We start from the raw sequence: 22,920 nt of genomic DNA on the forward strand, positions 1-22,920 counted from the left end.
GAACTCAAGCTCCTGGCATTATTTTAGTTCCTAAAATCGTTCCAGTGTACAACAGGCCTCTACTAATTAAGCCTGATCTGGAAAATTTATAACTCTATTCCAGATGCAGGGGTGGTGAAAACATCATTTCTAGGTTCCTATGCATAAAGATATGCTAAGGATCAAATCAACATCGGCTTTATCGTGATGTAGCGATAGCAAAGGATGCAGCTGGCTTCGTTGTCATAGTAAACAAATTAATCAAATATCAACTATATTATATTTGCGTCTATCTGCAAAATACTCATAAGTAAGATTACATTTTACCCAAAGTGTACATTTAGTGGAATCATTTTTATATTTTATATTTATAACAACACCCAACCGTGTCAAACAGAGTCGTGAGAACGCTAAAGTACCATGGATGTTGCAAAATAAAGGTATTCCTGGATTTTTCTACAACCTGATTATAATACGATGTGGTGAATATGACTTCCTTCTTCTTGTAATTGTTTCCTTTCGAAAGCAGTCAGTCCTGGGACAACAAAATCGAAAGTGAGATTGATTAATAAACGAAGGAAATAGAGGTAGGCATGAGTAAAGGAATCGATTTTTTTTTAAAAGGAAGGGGAGGACAATATTTAAAATATCAAAGTGAATATTAGTATTAATACTATTATTACAGAATAACAAACTCAAAACATTCAAGAAGAAAAGTTACACACTTGTATAAGTTGGCAAGTTCCCCTCAAGAAACAATTTTGAGATATGAAACCCTGTTTGTTTATTTTCCAACGCTGCCAAGGCCAACTTCAACTTAGGTAGACACACGTCTATTGCTCTCCGTGTGGGTTCTAGTTTCTAGAGTTGAGAGATGCTTTGATTCGACTCTTGCTAAATGTGTATTGGCATCCCCCTAGTCTAAAATGTGAGAGTCCTACGCATTTCCGCTTTGGCGCGAATGAGGAAAGTCAGCCATTTTGAACGATCGTCTCACTCAGTCTGAAAGTATTTCAACTTGCTTAGATTACAGAAAAAATATCAAATTGATGCATTTTGTCCCCGAAAAAATCAAAAGACTTACTTTTAATATTTGAAAGTATGGACAAATTTCTATACAGCTGAAAGTAATCGTTATCTCACAAAAAATAGTTCGTACTGCATTAATTTATGTATACGTATTAAGCTGGTCTTTCATTGGATACATTAGCGCATGTAAAGCTAAGAGTCGCATGTGGCCCAATGAAAGATAGCGTTACAAAGACGTGAACTTTGAGCGCAGGGATACTTATTTCGGCTTTCGATATTCTCGTTCAGTGTGCACATGTGCCAGGGTTGGCCGAAGTTAACTTCTTCAGGGCGATAATTTTGTAGTTGGGGAATTTTCTGGAAGGAAGTCCAGATTTATTGGAATTTGGTACAATGAGCCAATCCATTGCCACCATGGAACTTGTTAGAGTCTTAGAAGCGACAGTTTCGATCGGTAAGTTAAACGAAATGAGATTTCTGATGCCGGTTACTTGACTAAATGTTCTCTCGTCTAAGTCAGTCGCCACACACCTTATCAAAGTCATGTTTCAAATCTCTCGCAAGAAATTAAAACTATTCTTTCTCTTTCTCCAGATCAAAGTGCACTTCAAAGTGCTCAAGAGTCCCTGGAAAAGGCGGCCCAAACAGATTTTGTAAGTACTGTCACCTACAATTACTGATTGCGTGAACCGGGGTTATCGTGCAAACCAACATGGCTTCTTCCACTACGCATGACCTGTCGAGTTCATATCGAAATTTGTTGTGAAATGCGTACTGACGTTAAAGTCAACTTCAGTTCTTTGTTTTAATTGTTTCAATTAAACTGTCACTTGGTGAAAAACTCGATTAATAGAGGAATGTGGGTTAAGATAAATTGGCTAACCAGAAATAACGTTGCTTTGAATGAGTGAACCATGCAACTTGCAAGGTCATATACGGGGAGAGTATACTATTGTTCTTAGTCAAACAATGTTCTAATCTTTGGCAACTGATACATCACCGTTATATGCAAATTTTATAGACAGTCCGGATATATGTACTTGTCTGTTGGGTCATATCAGTGATATGTATTTATTTGATGTGTAAATTCATAGTTATGTCTGTAATATTGTGAGTTGTGACATGACGCTAGTCATACACACTCACAACTGACCGGCGGTCATAGACAATTTGTAATAAAGTCCTTGTGGCACAGTTAACTTGGGACACTCTCAAACACAGACCATATAGGTATGTTTGACTAAAGGTGGTTTACTTAAACTACAGGATCTTTAGTATGCTATGAAATTGGCACTTAGTGAGGGTGATCAATATTTCAGTTTGATGACATTTCTGGTAGAAGGTGAGGGTACTCTTTTTGTCAGGAACAGAATTAGATGGCTATATTCTTAGTCATTGGACATCTAGGAATTTCAATTTCAATAAATCTTGTTTCTTTCCTGAAAACGATTCTCTGATACAAGTTTGAAAATTGATTGTACTACCAGTCAGTTTTATTCAATAGTAAAAATATATCATGTAATAACAAAGATTATCACAAAAATGATATCAACTGTAGTTATCAGGTTTATTGATCATATGGTGCCTTTGTTTTTCCCCCACACTTGTGTTGGTCATTTACAAATGTAGTGGGAACTACCGGAACATGCCACTCCACATGTTTGAGAATGTCTAAGGTTATATTTGCCCCTTTTGCCTTTCATAATTGCCATTTCCCTGACAGTACTCGCGATTAACAAAGGTATGATTTCCAATTTACAGAATACATTCTTGTTGGGATTGTCAGAAGTCCTTGCAGATGCAGGAAAAAGTCAAGTGGCTCGTATGGCAGCAGGTCTGCAGTTGAAAAATGCACTGACATCAAAGGATCCCACTATTAGGGTGAACCTTCAGCAACGATGGATGGCCATTGATGCACAGTTTAGAGACAGTATCAAACGTTATGTAAGTCTGCTGTATATTGAGGCCAGTTCCTCTGTTTATATTAACATTTTAGTATAACCATTGAAACACTATACTTAAAACTGTGGAAATTTTTTGAAAGTGAAACTGAAACTGAAATATATATCCACACATTGTACTTGTTCACCTGTATGAAGATGAATTTGTTGGTCTGGGTTGGTCTCTCATCACTAGAATCATTGTGACATAAGAATGGAAGTGTGTTGTATTGTTGGTTTCATGTCAGAATAACACACCAAAAAACAACAATATAAATTTTGACAGCTCAAAATTTGAAATATATTTGGACATGACCATGATGTGTCTATCAAGTTCTGTAATGTCAAGTCTGAATTGTCACCTAAGTGAACCAGTCACAGGAAAAAAGTGCACATGCTTTACTGAGGCAGATGACTTCACTGATATTTGTTCATTGACAGCATAGAGCATGCATTTTATTATGATCTAAAAAATTGTATATGTACCTATGCAGGAATTGTGTATTTGACAAATGCAATATGTTGTTGTTACTCTGTACACATAATAACAGTAGTGATGAACAAATATTCTGTTATTTAGTTTTTCAGCCTGTCATGGTCAGTCATAAATTATTATTTTTATGTTTTACTGACTGCATTGTTTTCAGGCCATAGATTGTTTGTCGTGTCACTTAGCTGTACAGTTGTTATAAGAATGAACAATACAAATGGAATACACTACCTCAGAAGTTTGCTGTACACCTGATGGTACAGAGTTCTCATATTTCACTGCATGGCATCAGTACTAGGGTTCAATTTCCTTATTATTTCTGTATTGTTTCACATGACATGACCTACGCGACAACCCGTATTATTGTTTGTACATTAATGATACAGCTACATATACAGTATTAATTAATAAATGTAATGTTTTTGATTGGTAGGTACTTCAAACTCTTGGAACAGAACTTCAAAGACCTAGTTCTGCAGCACAGGTAGGAATAATAGGTCCTGTACAAGATGATGTCATAGATACAGATTATAAGGATGAAACATTTTACTTCTCCAGTGTTTTCTTGGGGCAACGTGAAGCTATTGCAATGTTGTCACTGATTGGAAAACAAACATGTTCTTTATCACACATTAACAATACAGCCAACAGATGTACTTGTTTTCTAACCAATGAGAGTGAACCTTATGAAATGCTTCACATTATCTGACCAATGAGAATGAACCTTATGAAGTTTTTAACGTGTCAGTAATGTTTCCACATGATAATCAATGAGAGAGTAGCTATGTAATGTTGGTAAACATATCCAATCAAAAGGGAAGTATTTTCTAATTGATACAACGATGATCGCAACATGACAGTCCTACAATCCAAGTAGATGAACTTTTATTACATGAAATAAAAGATAAATTTGTGGGTGTGCATAATGAACTGATTGGCTTATTTCAAAGCATGTAGGGGTGGAGGTGGGGGGTGAGACGGCCACATCGAAGTTTTCGAATCTGCTTTGGAAACGTGATAGAGCAGTCAATGAACTGTTGTTACCATTTATTTCAGTGTGTGGCATGTATAGCGTGTGCTGAAATTCCACATGACCAATGGCCTGATTTGATAACCACTATGGTACAGAATGTTACCAGCCCAACAAGTACTGAGTCATTAAAAGAATCTACATTAGAAGCTATTGGATACATGTGTCAAGATATGGTATGTATATCATTTGTGGATTAAAAGAACTTGCATTTCCATGCAAGGTGTCCTCTTAGCCAAGTTGACATGACACATGATGCACAATGTCTTGTAACATCTTGTCATCCCTATCCCTCACCATGTGCTGACTCGCAAGAAAACCTGTATTTTATCATTTTGATCACAAAACAAAACAAAAATTGTGTCAGTAGACACAATCTATGTCCCCGACTCAGGAGTATAGTATTTATTACCATCATAAGATTGTAATTCAATGAATGTTTTTGAAATGTATGTAGAGAGAGTGGTAGTGGTGATGATGGTGGGAGGGGTGTTTATTAGCGAAGTTTCGTCTGCTCAATAATTTATGGCCTTGTGCAGGAAAGTGGAAGTACTGCAATGTGAAGCCTTTGGATATGAATGATGAAAATTGTATGACTTCTGTGTTTTCTGAATACATGATGTTTCAAATATGAATAGCGTACACATAGCACATTTTTTGCTTTTGAAATTCTTAGTATGTGCTACGGTTGACCTGTTTCTTTTTGCTAACATAACTAGTGTTTTATGAATACATTATGTTTCGAATATGAATAGCATACACATCATATTTTTTTGCTTTTGAAATTCTTAGTATGTGCTACTGTTGACCTGTTTCTTTTTGCTAACATAACTAGAAACAAATTGTTATTAGTATAATTATTATTATTATTATTATTATTATTATCTAATATGAGAATTATATTTGATGATTTCAGGAGCCGGAACATCTTGCCCACAAGTCTAATGAAATCTTAACAGCCATTGTACAAGGTATGAGAAAGGAGGAACCCAGTAATCAAGTCAGACTGGCTGCTACTATGGCACTACTCAATTCATTGGAATTTACAAAGGCTAACTTTGACAAAGATGTAAGTTACTTTCATTACACCAGAAATGGGGTTGTTTTGGCGTTTCACTTATGGGTCGTGATGTGTTTTGTAACACGCTCGAACAATTTAAAACACAAAATAAAAACAATTATAGATATACTACACATAATTGAGATGTAGAAGCAGACAATTAATCATGCTGATTATGAGTTAGAAAGGAAACCATGGAAACCATGGTCAAATCCATATATATTCTTTTCAGTGTAAGCTGGTTTCTACTGCACTGTAAAAGAAGTGATGCTTACCACTTTTTGATGTGGTTAGGTAAAAGATCCTATTGTGTGTGGTGACAGTTTTTGATAGTCTTGAGTTGAGATCTGTATCTATATATTAAAAAAAAAACACTCGCCATGTGTGCAATACTAAAGTAACATTATTTTTGCTGTAACAATTGTATAATGTAGTGCTCATTTGAACATATCAATTCTCAATATGATAGGAAAGTACCTGACTTATATAAGGAAGTTGATATTTTTGAAACATTGCACACATCTGATAAAAATGACCATTACTTACAATGCACCCAGGCTTTGAAATACATGAAGGGTGTGTTCACTATGTGTTAAGGTCATCTGTTCTTTCATTAATCTGGTCTATTGTGGGTACTGGATTGGATTATTCTTTGTTAGCTTTGTGAAGTGACACTGAATATCAAAGTGTAACACCCACACACACTCCCTGCTTGATTTTAGCTATGTTGTGTCACGTCAATAAATGGTGATGTCATAATTGTCTTTGGTAAGTGGCAGGGCTTGAAATTATCTTCCTTCCGTACTCCCAGTGAACTTTCATGTTCAATAACAGTCCCATACACATAGTCCTGGACTGAAACATGACTCTCATTTGAAATATGTGCATTATCAATATTTTTTTAATGTCTGTAAATGCTAAATTGTCACAGTGGTAGCCTGAGTGGGCGACCAGCTTCTAAAGGATCCCCATAGCAAGAATTACCGTAGTACTCTCTGAACGTGGGACTACCATTTCTATTGAGCTCAGAGTAGTAAAATTAAAATTGAATTTAGATATGAAGAATAGCTTGAGGTTGATGTAAAAGATGACAGTCTTCTCTAAACCCTCACCTTCCTGTGTGATAGACTAAGTGTAGGATGCATTGTGTTTCAGCTCTAATCAGTTTTAGTAAATTGATAGCTGAGTGGTAACATGACATGTCACATCTAACAGATCAATGTAATAGCTAATGTATGAATATAGTTTGTCATGTATTTGTGTATATCCATTTATGGTACAATTGTTTGTTCACTGTGGCTAGGGTCAAACGTTCACATGGTTGCTGAAGAGGTCACATTCAGTTGACAGATGATGACAATAATATAAAGACACATCAAACAAAAGCACTTAATGTACATGGGCCAATTGTAATGTCAACAAGCTAGTTTGACATGCTGCTGACAGCAATTTCTTTGTGACGTCTTACTACAATTTAGTGTCCTTCTTTTCCTTTACTATGTAGTAACTCTCAAGAAGACCACTTTGTGTCATTTTGAAAATTTACTGTCTTTTACCCGAATGCACTCTGAATATCTGCGACATTTTGTACTCAAAATGTTTTAGTTTTCGCCCCAGTGTGATTTCACTTCAGATACTTGAAAACATTTCAACTTTTGATTTATGTACTAAAATAAAGTCAGATTACTGTTTGTTGACTTCATTTTATGGGATTATTACCACCATTCAATGATTAGCCTTGACATAGTTTGTGTAAATGTGTTGACAAAGAATAAAAAACAATTGCTATGTTTGAAATGTTGATCTCTCTTTCTAACATATGAGAGTTTTGGTTCTGTAATTTTCCACTTGACATCAAACGGTTGAGTTGCCCCGAAAGAGTTTCAAAAGAATTTTTGATTACCTAGTTTCCTGGCTGAGGCTTGGGTATAAATGGAATGTTGACCTGTATGACCTCAGCTGACCTGTGATAACCTTTGTTGTCTGTAATATCTTTAGTCAGTGAATATAGATTAATTCAATGCATTCAAGCTTGGCTTACACGTCAACATTTTGTCACTTATTTACCCAGACATACCCATATTGATCAATAATATTTTTATTCAGTGTGGAGAATTTGTATTTGTTTTGTGTTATTAGAATGGGGGTTCTGTCCAGCTGTGCATAGCCATATCCATGACATGCAGTAGTCAATTTCATTCACACTTGACTCAAGGAGACATGATAATCATATGTCACTTTATTTCATAACAACATATTGACAGAATGGCAGCCATATTTGTCATTGACAGATGACAGCCATATTTATCATTGACACAACGGAAGCCATATTTGTCAAAAAATAACTTTTTACCCCATGACTCAAAAACATGTCCACACTCACAGAAAAGCCAATTTACATGTTCATAAAACAAAAGAATACAAATTAATCAATATTTTTTAGCAACTAAAATGGAGATGACTGACATAATTGTCAGGAAGCTTCTGTTGCCATAACAACCTAGATTTGAAGGCCTACAATTCAATCGCAGATGCTATCCATGGATCCCAGATTCATAGATTATTGTGGAATATTTGCTGTGTTTTTGTGGAGCCTGCAAATGGGACTTGCTCCCAGTGGTCCTAGAAATGAAATAAAATAATTAATTCAGCTTCTATGTAGGAGATGTTGTTTATGTAGGAATTGAAGTATTAATCCGTATTGCTTTTTTTTTACAGGCTGAGCGTCATTTCATCATGCAAGTTGTATGTGAAGGTACACAATGTACAGATACACATGTCAAAGTGGCTGCTCTACAATGTCTTGTGAAAATTATGTCACTCTACTACCAACATATGGAGACATACATGGGACCAGCTTTATTTGCTGTAAGTACACAAATTATATTTTTGGGGTGATATTCAAAACAAGCTCAAAGAAAAAGTGGGCACATATCAAGATGAATTCACAGAATCTGTATAAGTTGATGTTAGCTTAGCTTGTATGAACTTGACTTGCGTTCAAGGGATTTGGTTTCAACACGTACATGTGTCACTTTGCTTTCTTCAATTTCATATTCATGTGAAAAATCAAATTATTGAGTAAATTTGACTAGTATATCTTCCAAATATCTTATAAATAAGCACAGATAGGGAACCCTGGTAAAAATGCCAGAGGAACTCGCATAGATTTTACCTGCTTAGTGACCTAAAACACTGTGTTCATTAGATTTCCTGTGGAATTTTTTTCAGATAACTCTTGAAGCTATGAAGAGTGAAGAGGACGAGGTAGCACTCCAAGGCATTGAATTCTGGTCTACAGTTTGTGATGAAGAAATGGATCTAGCCATAGAACAATCAGAGGTAGTGTACAGATTCTCTGAAAGTCAGGACATTTTGTTTGTATATTTCATAACAAGACATTGTGTGAAACGTATAAAATACAGTGCCACCTAGTATTGAAACTCTATAGTCACTCTAGTTTGGTAGTAATTTCTTGATGCACCAAACTATGGATACTCATTGGTCAGTTAATCTGCATTATAAGCTGAATTGTTACATTTTGTAGATATATGTATGCTTAGTGTGTTTTGATTGGTTTACAGGCATCAGAACAGGGTCGTCCACCAGAACATACTAGTAGATTCTATGGCAAGGGAGCTTTACAGTATCTGGTACCACTGCTGACTCAAACCCTGACAAAACAGGTAAGTATCACTAATAAGTAAACATAAGTAAACTGCAGTTGGTAGATTGTCTGGTTAGGCATCTGTGCAGTATGTTTTATTCCGCCCTGGACACTCTTAGAAAGACAAACTGCAATTTTGAAATATTGCCCTAAGTCACATGACATTCACTGTGAAATTTAGTTGGCCAAGTAATTCTTTACAATGATTCAAAGACTCAACAAAGTAAATTAAAATGGCAAATCCTGACTTTTGTAACAGATTACTGTATCAATTCAACTATAGTTTAGTTGCACTTTGTTGTAGTTGATTGAGCCCAGGATTTGACGTTTGACAAATAGTTTGGTAAAATACAAGTAGCCAGACTCAATTGGTGAATACAAAACACTTTATTCAATGTTCATTCTTACACAGAAGACCTTCCTCAGGAATCAGAATAAACTTACAGTAGAGTGTAAAATTTGTAAATTGATAGAAATAAAATCAGTACAAGTGGAGCTACAATATGCTGACAAAAGTAAAGAGAAAAATAGTAAAGTTCACTAGTAAAACAAGAATGGGAAAAGGATAAAAACTAGCTGATAAAATGAAATTTTGTAATCCTAAACATATGTCAATTCTATTTAATGTTATAGGAAGAAGGGGATGATGATGATGAATGGAATCCATGCAAAGCTGCAGGTGTTTGTTTGATGCTGTTAGCAACTTGTTGTGAAGATGACGTTGTCCCTCATATATTACCATTTGTGAAAATTAACATCAAACATGCCGATTGGCATTACAGGGAGGCTGCTGTCATGGCCTTTGGTGAGTCATCTTTCGTAAATATAATACCACTCAGCCATATGACTTTAGTTTGGTGGCAAGAGTCACTTTTACCACCAACGTCAGAAGGTGGGCGTGTGTTCTCGCGAGTAGCACTCCTCTTATGGAACTGTATACCACTTGAACTTCATTCTTTGTGAAATGTTGATAAATTCAAGAAAGACATCAAGACATATCTGTTTACAAGAGTTTTCTAACTTTTTAAAACGATCTACTGTTGTTCCTGTTCAGCACCATAGAACATTATGTTGTATTGGATTTTGGCTCTATACAAATTCTTTTGATTGATTGATTGATTGATTTTACTTGCTTGCCATAATATCAAGTAAAATATTACTCGTTTAATTACTAGCATGTGGCCTTTCTAACTGTAGTCAACATAGACAACCGGACTTGCTCTTTTATCAAACCCAACCTTTTTACTAAAGTCCATGTCTCCCAATTGGTGCATCACTTTTGTTGTTGGACTGTGTGCAGTTTTTATTACAAACTCATCAATGTTGTCAGCTAACAAACAGCAAAAAACAGTGTAATAAGAGTGCCACAACTGTGATTAAAGTGAGACATAGAATATTATGACAGTTTTGTTTACTTTTTAGTTGTTTTATGACTAACTTGTGCTTTGTACTGGTAACATTGTTTACAGATTAAGAGACACCACATACTGGACTGATAATTAAAGTAATTGAAACAGTGAACTTATACACTGGATAAAATGCTATGAACTATTGTGGCACAGGGAAAATACTTTAGTTGCACTGGACGTTGCAAGTTGTACTTACGAGATTAGGCCTATCTGTATAGGAGTACTGAAGTGTAGATGGGCAATATTAGGTTGGAGTTGTAACAGGGTGACCTCCCTTATACTTGGTCTTTGTCACTCTAAATACATGTACATTACAGGTTGACTATCTTGTATTCATTGGTCTATGTCCCTCTAAATACATTTACGTTACACCTTGAAAAAAAAATATTTTGAATATCATAAATTTTTCTTTTTCTTGCCCTTACAGGATCTATCCTTGAAGGACCAGAACCCAATATTCTGAAACCTCTAGTTGTTCAAGCTATGCCTGTGTTAATACTCTTATTAACTGATGAAAGTGTAGTGGTAAGAGACACCACTGCATGGACTATTGGACGTGTGTGTGAACTCCTGCCAGAGGCAGTCATCAATGATACATACTTACAGGCTTTGTTGGATGGACTAAAAGCAGGGTTGTTGGCTGAACCAAGAGTAGCAGCTAATGTGTGTTGGGTAGGTAGCAAACAAATTGGGCGAGTTCAGGAAAAAGCAGTTTGCGATCTGTTCACTAGTCTGGCCACAGCATTGGATCTATAATCACCCTAGCTTATGTAGTACGTGAGAGCTAATGCAGTCACAGCTGCAGCACTGTGGACTAACAAGTTAACAGATTACAAACAGCTTTTATCCTGAACATTGTATCATGTATCCTTGTTAGTTAGTATACAGCGCCCTCCTGTGGTCATTGGAACAAGTCTACATCCCTGAACTGTGTACAATAACTGCTGCCGAAGGCCGAGTGTTTTGAATGAGAAATACTAGAGATAAAATTGGTATACAACAACTTCATAGTGTCATTGTACATTTGTACGTCATTTAACTGTGTACAATACCAGCTGATGAAGGCCAAATTACTTCTACACCCAGATTGAATGATAGTGAATCAAAATTTCCACTACGATTTCTATCTTTATGACAAGGAGAAAAACCAGCTTGGAGGCAGAGTATTTGCCGCTTTACAACCTTCTACATAGGTAATTGAGTGTTGCTACGTTTCTTTTGCTTGTGGCTATTTCAGGCTAAGTTGCTACCTTCCACATAAATGATTTCTACATTTCTTGTTGCAGGCTTTTTCAAGGTAACTTGCTACATACACCATACATAGTTCATGCTTTCTTGTACTTTGTATACTATAGGCTATTTCAAGCTTAGCAGAAGCTGCATACGAAGCAGGTGACGTACCAGAAGACGGTGATGAACCACTCACATACTGTCTTAGTTCTACATTTGAAGAACTTGTCACTAAATTACTCAGCACAACTGACAGGTAAATACTACAACTGTCGACATCAGACCATGGACGAATGGAACCTGTTACAAACAGGGAAAATAAACAACTGAATTGGATTAATAACACTTCACACAACATGTTGAAAGTGCAGAGACTTGCATTACATTCCATCATTTGATAAGAACAGTTTTATGGCCACTTTACATTATTGATAGTTTAGTTCACATACAAATGTCCAGTTCTTGGCCCTAGCATTTCCTGTACATGTAAAGTGGCCATAAAACTGTTCCTATCAAGCCATGGTGTGTAATACAATCTCTGTACTTCCAACATGTTGTGCCAAGTATTTATTAGTTCAGTTAATTTGTATACTTTCCCTTTTGGTAACATTTGTCCACAGTCTGATGTCAGCAGTTGTATAACAGAAGCCCATGACTTGCAAGTGCAAATATGGTGTATTTAGAATATTTGTATGAGTGTTTGCAGTGTTCTCTGCAGCCATACTTTATGGGCATGGCGAGTGAAAGTGGAGGAGAAAACACTGCAAGCATGAGTACAAAAACTCCTAAGTACGCACACTGGAACTTACACAGAATGGGATTCTTTTATTATTACTTATATTTTTCCGACACAGCAAATTTCCGCAAAAATGATACTCTGATTGTGCACTTTCATGTACCCTCATTTGAGGTATGCATTGTTGTTTTCAGTAGTATGCTGCAGTGCAAATACTACTAGTATGCACCGTCATGCAATGATGCAAATAATCTCAATGGTAGATGTGTAATGATACTACAGAAATCAAGCTACAGACAGACGCTAGGACAATTATTGGTATTTTAACAGTTTTCAGTTTATTTGTTGTCGGTTGTCTAATGGAAAAAATAATAATCCAGTTATTGCTTGCTAGTGCAGGTTTAAAAGTGATCAGAATATTTGGACTGATAAGACTTTTTTCTTTACGTCTTTACAGACCAGATGCTCACCAGAATAATTTACGAAGTGCAGCTTATGAAGCGGTAATGGAACTAGTGAAAAATAGTGCTAAGGTAAGTTTGAATTTTTTATAGCAAAACTGAACTGAGGTAAAGCTATTTGAGATCTGTTCTATGATCTTTGAATTTGTATTTGTATTTGTATTTGTATTTGTATTTGTATTTGTATTTGTATTTGTATTTGTATTTGTTTTTGTTTTTGTTTTTGTTTTTGTTTGTGTATTCGTATTCGTATTCGTATTCGTATTCGTATATGTGTAATTGTATTTGTATTGGCATTGGTATTGGTATTGGTATGTGTGTTTGTGTTTGTGTTTGTATATTTGACTTTGAACTTAACCCATACAAGTCAAAATTTATCAACAAAATCAATTTTATCCAATAGCTGCAGAAACACCCTTTTTTGTGCTGTACATTATTCATGACAAATGATTTTCTTCTTTCTCCACAGGATTGTTATCCCACTGTTCAAAAAACAATATTGGTGGTACTTGAAAGAATACAAAGTGTTATACAAATGGAAGTAAGTGTTCTTTTATAGCTAAAATGAAGTAGGCTTGGTGTTTCACTCATGGGACATTACTTTTTTCAAGGTCTCGGTTTACTAAGATAAACACAAACTAAAACTGTTGCCTGGTGTGGTAGATTACACAAGTGGGTGATAGTGACGCTTCTGTTGTGTGGGTATAATCAAAATAGCGTAAATTCTGGATGTCTCCAAAATGTACAGTATAAAATCATCAGAAACACTACCCTACTGTGTGCAGAATTAAACCAACCTCCATTCAATAGCTTGTGTCATCGTGTCTAAACAATAGTTGAAGTTCTAAACAATAGTTGAAGTATATGTCTGTCTTTCTAAACCAAAAAACTTTCATGTTTGGCAAGTTTGTATAACCTTTGTAAGAATTAGAGTAGTATTGTAATCCGTATCATTCCATTTAGTGCTGAACACAAAACGGAGAAATTTGAAATGTGTCCCACAGAGTAAGACTAAATAAAAACTGTTTTATATTTCAGTCACAGTCACAGACAACATCAGAAAGAATGCAATATAGTGATCTGCAGTCATTGCTATGTGCTACACTGCAGGTAAGTACAGACTTTGACAATTCTTGATTTGTTACTTTCTTTGCTAAGGTTTGGGAATCCGAGTAACAAAAAGGGGAGAATTGGCCAAAACTAGTATAATTTCCCTTATGCTGTGTTATAATTTCATTGGGAACTTGTAGATTTTTGCTCTTCTATTCCCCTGCAGTGCCTGGCTGTTTGCTGTAACAGCCATTTTCAAACCTGAAATGTTATTCTAATTTCTTGCAACATTGTCAAACCCTAGAATCCTCATTCAGTTCACTCATATTTTCTCAGTCACACAGAATTTCAGAAGGCATTTTGGTAATTAACTCTTTTTTGTGTGTTTCACAGAGTGTTCTACGGAAAATGGAATTAATCGATGCCCTCCAGATATCTGACACAGTGATGATGGTTTTGTTACAAATGTTTAATACCAGTAATGGTAGGTCAGGTGGTGTACAAGAAGACGCTCTCATGGCTGTGGGAACATTAATAGAAGGTACAAACCAATAATGTGTATCTGACAATCGGCTTCCTAGCTGACATCTTCTTGTAGAATATACCACCCGTCTCATGGTAGTGTTGAACTGGCTCTGTTTGATACAACCACACAGAAACCATTAAGAAACTGTACATGTACTTTAAGATAGCAAGATTGCAGTTTCTTGCCACATTAACTTAGAATGAAATCAACTGTTTTGATACAATGTAGCTAGGTGCTGACATGTGGGGCGCCAATATTTTGATATCTGCAGTTCATGAAATACTAACATGACACAGGCTGTATTTATTCAGGGTAGCTGAAATTAGTGTTACATACTCAAGCAGGTATAACTATTTCTTTCCCTTGAGACCGTCAATGATCTCATCAAACATACAGATATATTAAAAATTAGACGAAATGCCATTGAAACTTGAATTCATTTGTGAATGTGAACTATTATGTAAAGTGGCCATACAACTTCTTATCTAATGATGGAATTTAATATGCAGTTTCTTTACTTCCAACATGCTGTGCCAAGTGATAGTAATCCAAGTAGTTGTTTACTTTCCCTGTTTGTAACAAGTTACTCTTGGTAATGCTTGCCTGTCACAGGTTGTACTTCAATTTTGTTCAGGAACTGAAGTTGTGTAACTTTAATTTTCATGCGATACACAAAAATAACAATCAAACATACTTTCATTTCAGTTATTGGGAATGAATTTTTGAAATATATGGAAGCATTCAAACCATTTTTAGTGATGGGGTTAAAAAATTATGCTGAATATCAGGTAAGTTGAAAAGAAGTGAAGTGAGGTGAGCTGTCTGAGATGCATGTTGATGTGATGCTTGTATTAGTTTGTTTATATCTCTGGAAATCAGTCGTATTGTAAAATAAAGTTTCAGTTAATAAACATGAAAGTAGCAATGATACTCGATTGTTATAACTTGTGTTCAAATTAGTAAACAGGGTTGTGGGATCCGAGATCCCATGGTGTTGACAAGTTCGGTCAAAAAAATATATATATCTGGTTCTGGTCAGCGCGCGTGCCCTGAATACCCCCGCGTCGATCCTTTTTTTTTGATAATTTTTGCTTTCTCGTTCCTTATTTATTCCTGATATCAGGAGAATAAGCAGTTGAAATCTACCCTACATGCCAAGACTGCTTCGAAGAAAAAGGAAGTTTTTCAAGAGATAAATATGATAGAACAGAGTATGTAAAGTGTCAAAAAAATGTGTATTTACTAATTTGCAAAAAAAAAAAAAAAATTGCATCGTCACACCACTTTAGAAAGTTTACCCTGACCAGAACCAGATATATATATTTTTTTTGGCCTTACAAACCCAAATTATAATGTATGTCTGTATGAACCTTGTCTCATTCCTGATTGCCACAAGCAAGCAAACACTCCGGTGTTATTTCGTGAGCTGTATCTTGGAACTGGTCTTTGAATATAGGTACTTGCAATATCTATCTCTTCTATTTATTCCAGGTGTGTCTTGCTGCAATTGGACTAGTGGGGGATTTAAGTCGAGCTTTAGGAAATAATCTTTTACCATTCTGTGATGAACTCATGTACTCATTGCTAGAAAATCTTAGTGTAAGTATCACTTTATATTGTGTGGTCTCTCATACTGTTTTGCAGTTCTCAAAATTAGTAGTCAAGGGTTATATAAACATTGCATGTAGACAACCAAATTATCAGTCATCCAGGGCTATATAGATATTTTATCTAGGCTACCAAATTAGCAGTAGTCCAGGGTTATATAGATATTGCATGTAGACAACCAAATTAGTTGTCCAGGGCTATATAGATATTTCATCTAGGCTACCAAATTAGCAGTAGTCCAGGGTTATATAGATATTGCATGTAGACAACCAAATTAGTTGTCCAGGGTTATATAGATATTTCATCTAGGCTACCAAATTAGTAGTAGTCCAGGGTTGTATAGACATTGCATCTAGACTACCAAATTATCAGTCGTCCAGGGTTATATAGATATTTCAGCTAGACTAGATTAGTAAACATTGTATCTAAATGTAGACTACCAAAGTAGCAGTAGTCCAGGGTACATAGACATAACTAGACTACCAAATGTATAATGTGGTAGTCTATCAGACTTAATGTAATGTGATGTTGATAATTTGTTGATTTGATGTATGGTAATACAAATTATTCCTAGCTGGAAACTTTAATCAATTGACTGCAAACAAATACTGGAGTCTGGAATATAAATCAAAACAGCTAGAAATGTTACAACTTTTGAGTGTTTTAACCATGGTGTACAGTGTGCCCTCTAATGATAGCCAAATGTTGTTGTTGTGAGTCAAAATGATAAAAAACTGGCATTTCTTGTGAGTCACCACATAGTAAGAGATAGGGGAATACCAAATTTTGGCACGTCATGATATTGTGTGCGTCAGTGGCATGTCAAATTGGCTTAGAGGGCACACTGATGTTGTATTACTCAGCTTGTATGTTTTGTTCAGCGATGAATAACTCAGATGAACAGATCTGAAAAACACAAATCATGAATGAATCTCAGTCAACAAACATATGGAATTAATGTGTTTTATTTCAGAATGAGGTTGTACATAGGTCAGTAAAACCACAGATCCTATCAGTCTTTGGGGACATAGCCTTGGCCATTGGACCAGAATTTAATAAATATTTAGGAGTTGTCATGACAACGCTGCAACAAGCAACACAAGCAAATGTAGAAAAGGTAAATAAATGCCACACTTTTTTCATTTTAGCACCCTAAAAGGATATTAGGAAGGATCCACATCTATCTATCTATTTGTCTAAAATCTAGTACTGTTAGTATGATTTCTATTGAGCCAGACAAGAAAACATTAATGTGTGTATAGTAACGTTTTTTATTGAGACTGGCAATATTTTGTTTGAGGTATCGTGATTTCAATTGTATTTCAGTCCGATTATAATATGATTGATCTCAATGAACTAAGGGAGAGGGCGTTTAGAAGTGTATACATACTGGTACTTTTCAGGAACTCAGAAGAGATGTAAACTAATTCTTGGTACTTGCAATTATATCTTATACTAAAGGGTCAGAATAGAACAAGGAACTCTTCTTGCTCTCGCGTGTGCCTTTAGCATGTGAAGCAGAATTTAAGGTGTCAACCAAGAAATCAAATTTTCCGTTATTTTTATTATGCACTTAATCAGTAATATTTTATTTCAGGTTCTGAGAATTTGTAAGCTTTCCACTGTTTTATATCAGTCTGACTTTGATATGATTGACTAAATTTTTCACTGTTTTATTTCAGTCTGACTATGATATGATAGACTATCTCAATGAACTAAGGGAAGGTTGTTTAGAGGCCTATACTGGTATTGTTCAGGGACTCAAAGGAGATGCCGACAAGCCTGTCAATCGTAAGTAACAGTCTTCATATCACGGTTACAATCTTAATGCTAAATTTAGGGACGATCACACAATGTCACACAAACTTCATTCTTTTAGTGGATCTGGTGTTGATGCTATTGTTGAACTTCATTTTCATGCTACGAAGCAAATTTTGAAAACTTTCGCACCTTCAATGATAAAAGGTTGATTGAAGTTAAGATGTGATGGTAGTTGTGATGTCATCACCAGAGATTTTCATAGACCCTTGGCTTGCAGGAAATGCCCACATTGACTAGACACATGTCAAGTGCAGTAGGGCCTCTTTACAAGATTCCAAAGTTGAATAAATTACCAAGGTGCTATTTTATAACCCAAAATCATATGCAAATTGGTAGCAGTGATCGCAAGTGCTAGTTTACTAAAGGCAGAAATTAAGTGTGACTGGACTATTGTGTACGTTTGTTGTTTACTTTTGTTGTTTTATTGTTGTTTACTTTTGTTGTTTTATTGTTGTTTACTTTTGTTGTTTTATTGTTGTATTACAGAAGATGTACAACTAATCCAGCCGCATGTCATGCACATGATTGATTTTATTGAACATATCGCACAAGATGAAGACCATTCTGATAGTAATACGTCAGCTGCAGCTGGTCTCATCGGGTAAGTAAACCTAGCAACAAGAAGTCAGCGTCATTGTAAACTCAACACTGTAGAATGGGCTACAATAAACACCAATTATGTGGTAACATTATTTCATACCTGTACATATGAAAAAAAGTATTATATTGTACATAATCATGTGAACGCAGTTTCATGTGTAAAAAATTTGCTGTTTTGGATAAACTTAATAATGGAATGCCGTCATATTATTTGTCGTTGAAAATAATGACGAAACTAGAGTGATAAAAAGCAGTCTTCGTGAAAGGAAGTAATCAGATCTAGATTATTTATGATTACAAATAGTATGATAGATTGTGAAGTGTGATTGGTTCTCACTTATCAATAGAAAAATAGCTTTCCATCATGGACATTTCCCAGAGTGCAATATTCAAGATGGCCATTAAGCATATTCCTTATTTGGTAACCCATGATGCAACCTTCAGAATAGTAGATTTGCAAATTCCTTATTTGGTAACTGATGCACATTCAAAATGGTGGAGTTTCAAATTCCTTATTTGGTAACTGATACGCATTCAAAATGGTGGAGTTTCAAATTCCTTATTTGGTAACTGATACACATTCAAAATGGTGGAGTTTCAAATTCCTTATTTGGTAACCATAAGAATTGTTATTTATTTTACAGAGATTTGTGTACAGCCTTTACTGCTAGCATGTTGCCATTGGTAGAAAAACCTAGTATACAGGAATTACTTCAGGAAGGTCGACGCTCTAAGACGAACAAGACGAAAACACTAGCAACTTGGGCCACAAAGGAAATACGAAAATTGAAGGTTCCTCAATGGTAAGTATTTCACAAAATATTAGATTGCATTTATCTGTGTTGTCATGTTTGCAGTTTGCAAAGAATCTGAAAATTGTTTAGTTGCTCATGAAGATGAAACTGGTATGATTTATTTAAAAAGGATAAATTATGTATTGTAAGGGTTAAATTGGTGTTTTGAACTGCCAACCCCTGTTTACACAGCAATGCAAAAACATATATGAAAACGCAACAATTTGAAAATGCTGCCAAAAGTTAATTTTTCAGTGAACAGGTGAAAATGAACAAATTTGAAAACAGTTTTGTTAAAGTGGCCATATGGATGAGGATTGGGTATTTATTTTGCATTTTTAATTTACAAAACAATTTTATCATGGCTTCCTACTTGAAAAATCAATATGAAAAAACATATGCCAAGTCTACTTTTGTAACTGAATACTTTACAAAAAGCTAAAACATCCCTAACAAGTTTGTTATTGTACGTACAATAACAAAGATTTCACACGTTTATTAAACTTTTGCAATTTATTGAGTTACAAACGTAGACTTGGCATATGTTGTTTCATATTGATTTTTCAAGTAGGAAGCAATGATAAAATTGTTTTGTAAATTAAAGATCCCAAAAAATATCAAATCCTCATCCATATGGCCACTTTAACAACACTGACCAAGTGAATGATGTACTTCATGTGAGCGTGCGTATATGAAAGAGCATTATTTTCAATTTGTTGCCCCAGCAATGTTTCTGTGGAAATGGTTTTAAAAGTTTTGACAATGTATCTTTGAAAATGTTATTTAAACATGGTCTTGGTCTGTCTATGGAATTAAACCATTAACAGTGCTGTTTTGTTTCCTTTTTATTCAAATAGAAATGCACCATTGGATGTCCAGAACCAGAGCTGTATGTCCAGCTGTCAGCTCCCCTCAAGTTAGCCACACTAATGGATACTGAATAACTCCATACAAAGCTGGCTATGTTGTGTGATGGATGGGAGAGTGAGAGAGAGAGAGAGTATGAGAGTGCTCATCAACATGTATTCTACATGTTCACATTATGATTACTCTATCCAAGACGCTGTCACAAGTCAGCCCCACCCAAAAAACTTCTGCCCCAAAATTACATTTACAAAAGTGGTTCGTCACAGAATTTGGCACACAGTTCTCAGAATGTGATGGCCGTATTTTGACTGACTTGCTGCTGCTTGGATAGAGAACACTTCAGAAATCAATCTTTGCCTGTGTCGGTGGAAGTTTCACCAACAGGCAATCCATCCTTTCTCATGAATGAAAGAGTGGATGATTGTGAATATATTTGCAAAAGATTTAGATTATTTTCATTTTCTGTTATTTTTAGTAGTCGGTCAAGTCTGTTGTTGCTGCTGCCCTCGCAGTCAACAACTGAACTGTAATGAGGTCAGAGTTGAAAGGTCATGTCAACAAATAGAGCCTGGGTGTAGCAAAAAGTAGATGCATTTCTTGTATATAGTCACTTGACATCTAAAATGTTTTGTATAAAAAAAAGTAACAAAAGTCAATTTCAAAAGACAGAAAAGTCATTCCAGGTAATCAGTTTAAGAGTTGAGACATGAAAACAGATGTAACATCTCCCTGCACAAAAGAAAAAAAAGAGAAAGGTTGTCTTTTGTATTGTGTATAAAGGAGGTACTGTTCTGAGACATTTAGCAAGATGCACCACAACATCTTGTCTGTATATTAATGAATCTTTTGTCCAGTAACTCTGATCTCTGATAATTATTTCTTTACCATGTCAACAGACTGGGTTCAACAAAAAAACAAAAAGAAACCAAAAAAATTACACCTCATCACCTTTATGTAGTTGAGACAAACAGACTGGTGTGCATTACATCAACTCCTGGAGACTGCTATGTTTAGAACTTTTACAATATCTATAGGTTTATCATGACATATGTATGCATGCAGACACATAATAATACATGCATATATACATGCATATATACATACATACATACATACATACATACATACATACATACATACATACATACATACATACATACAGACATACATACATACATACATACATACATACATACACACACACATACATACATACATACGAGCACGCACGCACACACACACATGCATGCATGCATGCATACATACATACATACATACATACATACATACATACATACACAATAATACATACATGCACACAAAGATACATAACATTTCAAACCACTAAATCAAGTTATCTGATATATACATCATCTTACAAAGGGTACTGCATGTAATGTTGCACAGGTATATTCTGATTGTTTATTGGACAATCAGACAGCCCATTTATTCTTACCTTAAATAGTAGCAGCTGATTGGCTGTTAAACAGGTGCACTGTTAATGGCAATGTTAATTTTATTCAGATCTGACTTTAATTTGACTGTTGGACATAGCTCCACATGTATTCTGAGTATTTATAGGACAATCGGGTACAAAAGCCTAGTAATTGAGATGTTCTCGTGAACAAAAGAAAATTTCTTTCGTTATTTTTTGAAATTTGAAAGGCTAGCTCTTCACAAAACGTTAAAATAAGCTTGAGATTTGAGTGAAAGATACACAGAAACTTTGAGAAAACGTGACTCCATAGATGCAATGAGGAAAATTTCACAAGATTATTAAGCCCCAATACATTGCATAGCACTACTCAATTTTGAACTTCAACAAAACGAAGGGACATATGGTATGAAAATACTGTAAGAGCTGAACTGTAGAGATAGTTTTTCACATTTAATTCGATGAGAGAAAAAAATACTTCCAATAGTTTGTAGTTTGAAATGACACTGGACAATAAGGGGGTAGATATCTGCTTCGATGTTGTACAATTGTTCCTTGCCAATATTTATGTTGCTCAATGCAGAACTTGGATACTTTGTGTAAATGTGTGAAACTGAAGAATACTTTCAGAATTAATAATAATACTCCAGGAAAGCACCCAAAAATGGTTCGTAGGATGAACGTTGAATTTTTGAATTGTAGAATAAGCAAACAAAACATTTATTTTACAACAGTGCTGTTACTTTGCATGGCTGTTTAGTTATGAAAAATAATTTCATTTTTGTACTTTGCATAACATGTAGCTATGAACATTTTTGCAGGTAGTGATCACCAATGGAAGAGTATGTTTATGTAGACAGTTACTATGGCAAACCTTGATTTATCATAATGATGTGCACCATTCTCTGGGAGTTGATGTAATGCTTTGTATCAATAAAAGTAATACTTTTCATAACTCTGGCATTGTTGTGTTATATTGTATGAAATTCATAGATATTAAATGAGCAGCAAGTGGACCATGATACTAAAATCGTATCCCCGACCTAAGGCATGGCAACCTGCACCTTTAACGTCGTTGTATAGCGCCTCCAACGGCCAAAATTATAATTCTGTCCTATTTCGCCGAAAAACAAAAGGGTAGATGTTTGCGACCTGCTGGGCGCACACCCAATGAACTTTTGGGAGAAG

General features: G+C 35.3%; 1 protein-coding gene across 1 annotated transcript; it reads left to right on the forward strand.

Moving 5' to 3' along the window:
- Positions 1–1,308: 1,308 nt before the first annotated feature.
- Positions 1,309–21,384, forward strand: LOC144450474 (importin subunit beta-1-like). The gene is made up of 23 exons (XM_078141089.1): positions 1,309–1,462; positions 1,603–1,661; positions 2,770–2,952; positions 3,872–3,922; positions 4,495–4,644; positions 5,385–5,537; positions 8,247–8,396; positions 8,760–8,870; positions 9,113–9,214; positions 9,829–10,000; positions 11,032–11,276; positions 11,960–12,090; positions 13,028–13,103; positions 13,501–13,572; positions 14,070–14,141; positions 14,475–14,622; positions 15,313–15,395; positions 16,099–16,206; positions 17,189–17,332; positions 17,898–18,006; positions 18,523–18,637; positions 19,281–19,439; positions 20,288–21,384. Coding segments are annotated over exons 1-23 (2,655 nt in total). The 5' UTR covers positions 1,309–1,401; the 3' UTR covers positions 20,289–21,384.
- The last annotated feature ends 1,536 nt before the right edge of the window (positions 21,385–22,920 follow it).

The sequence above is a fragment of the Glandiceps talaboti genome, chromosome 20, assembly GCF_964340395.1.
Source record: "Glandiceps talaboti chromosome 20, keGlaTala1.1, whole genome shotgun sequence".
In the NCBI taxonomy this organism is placed as follows: domain Eukaryota; kingdom Metazoa; phylum Hemichordata; class Enteropneusta; family Spengelidae; genus Glandiceps; species Glandiceps talaboti.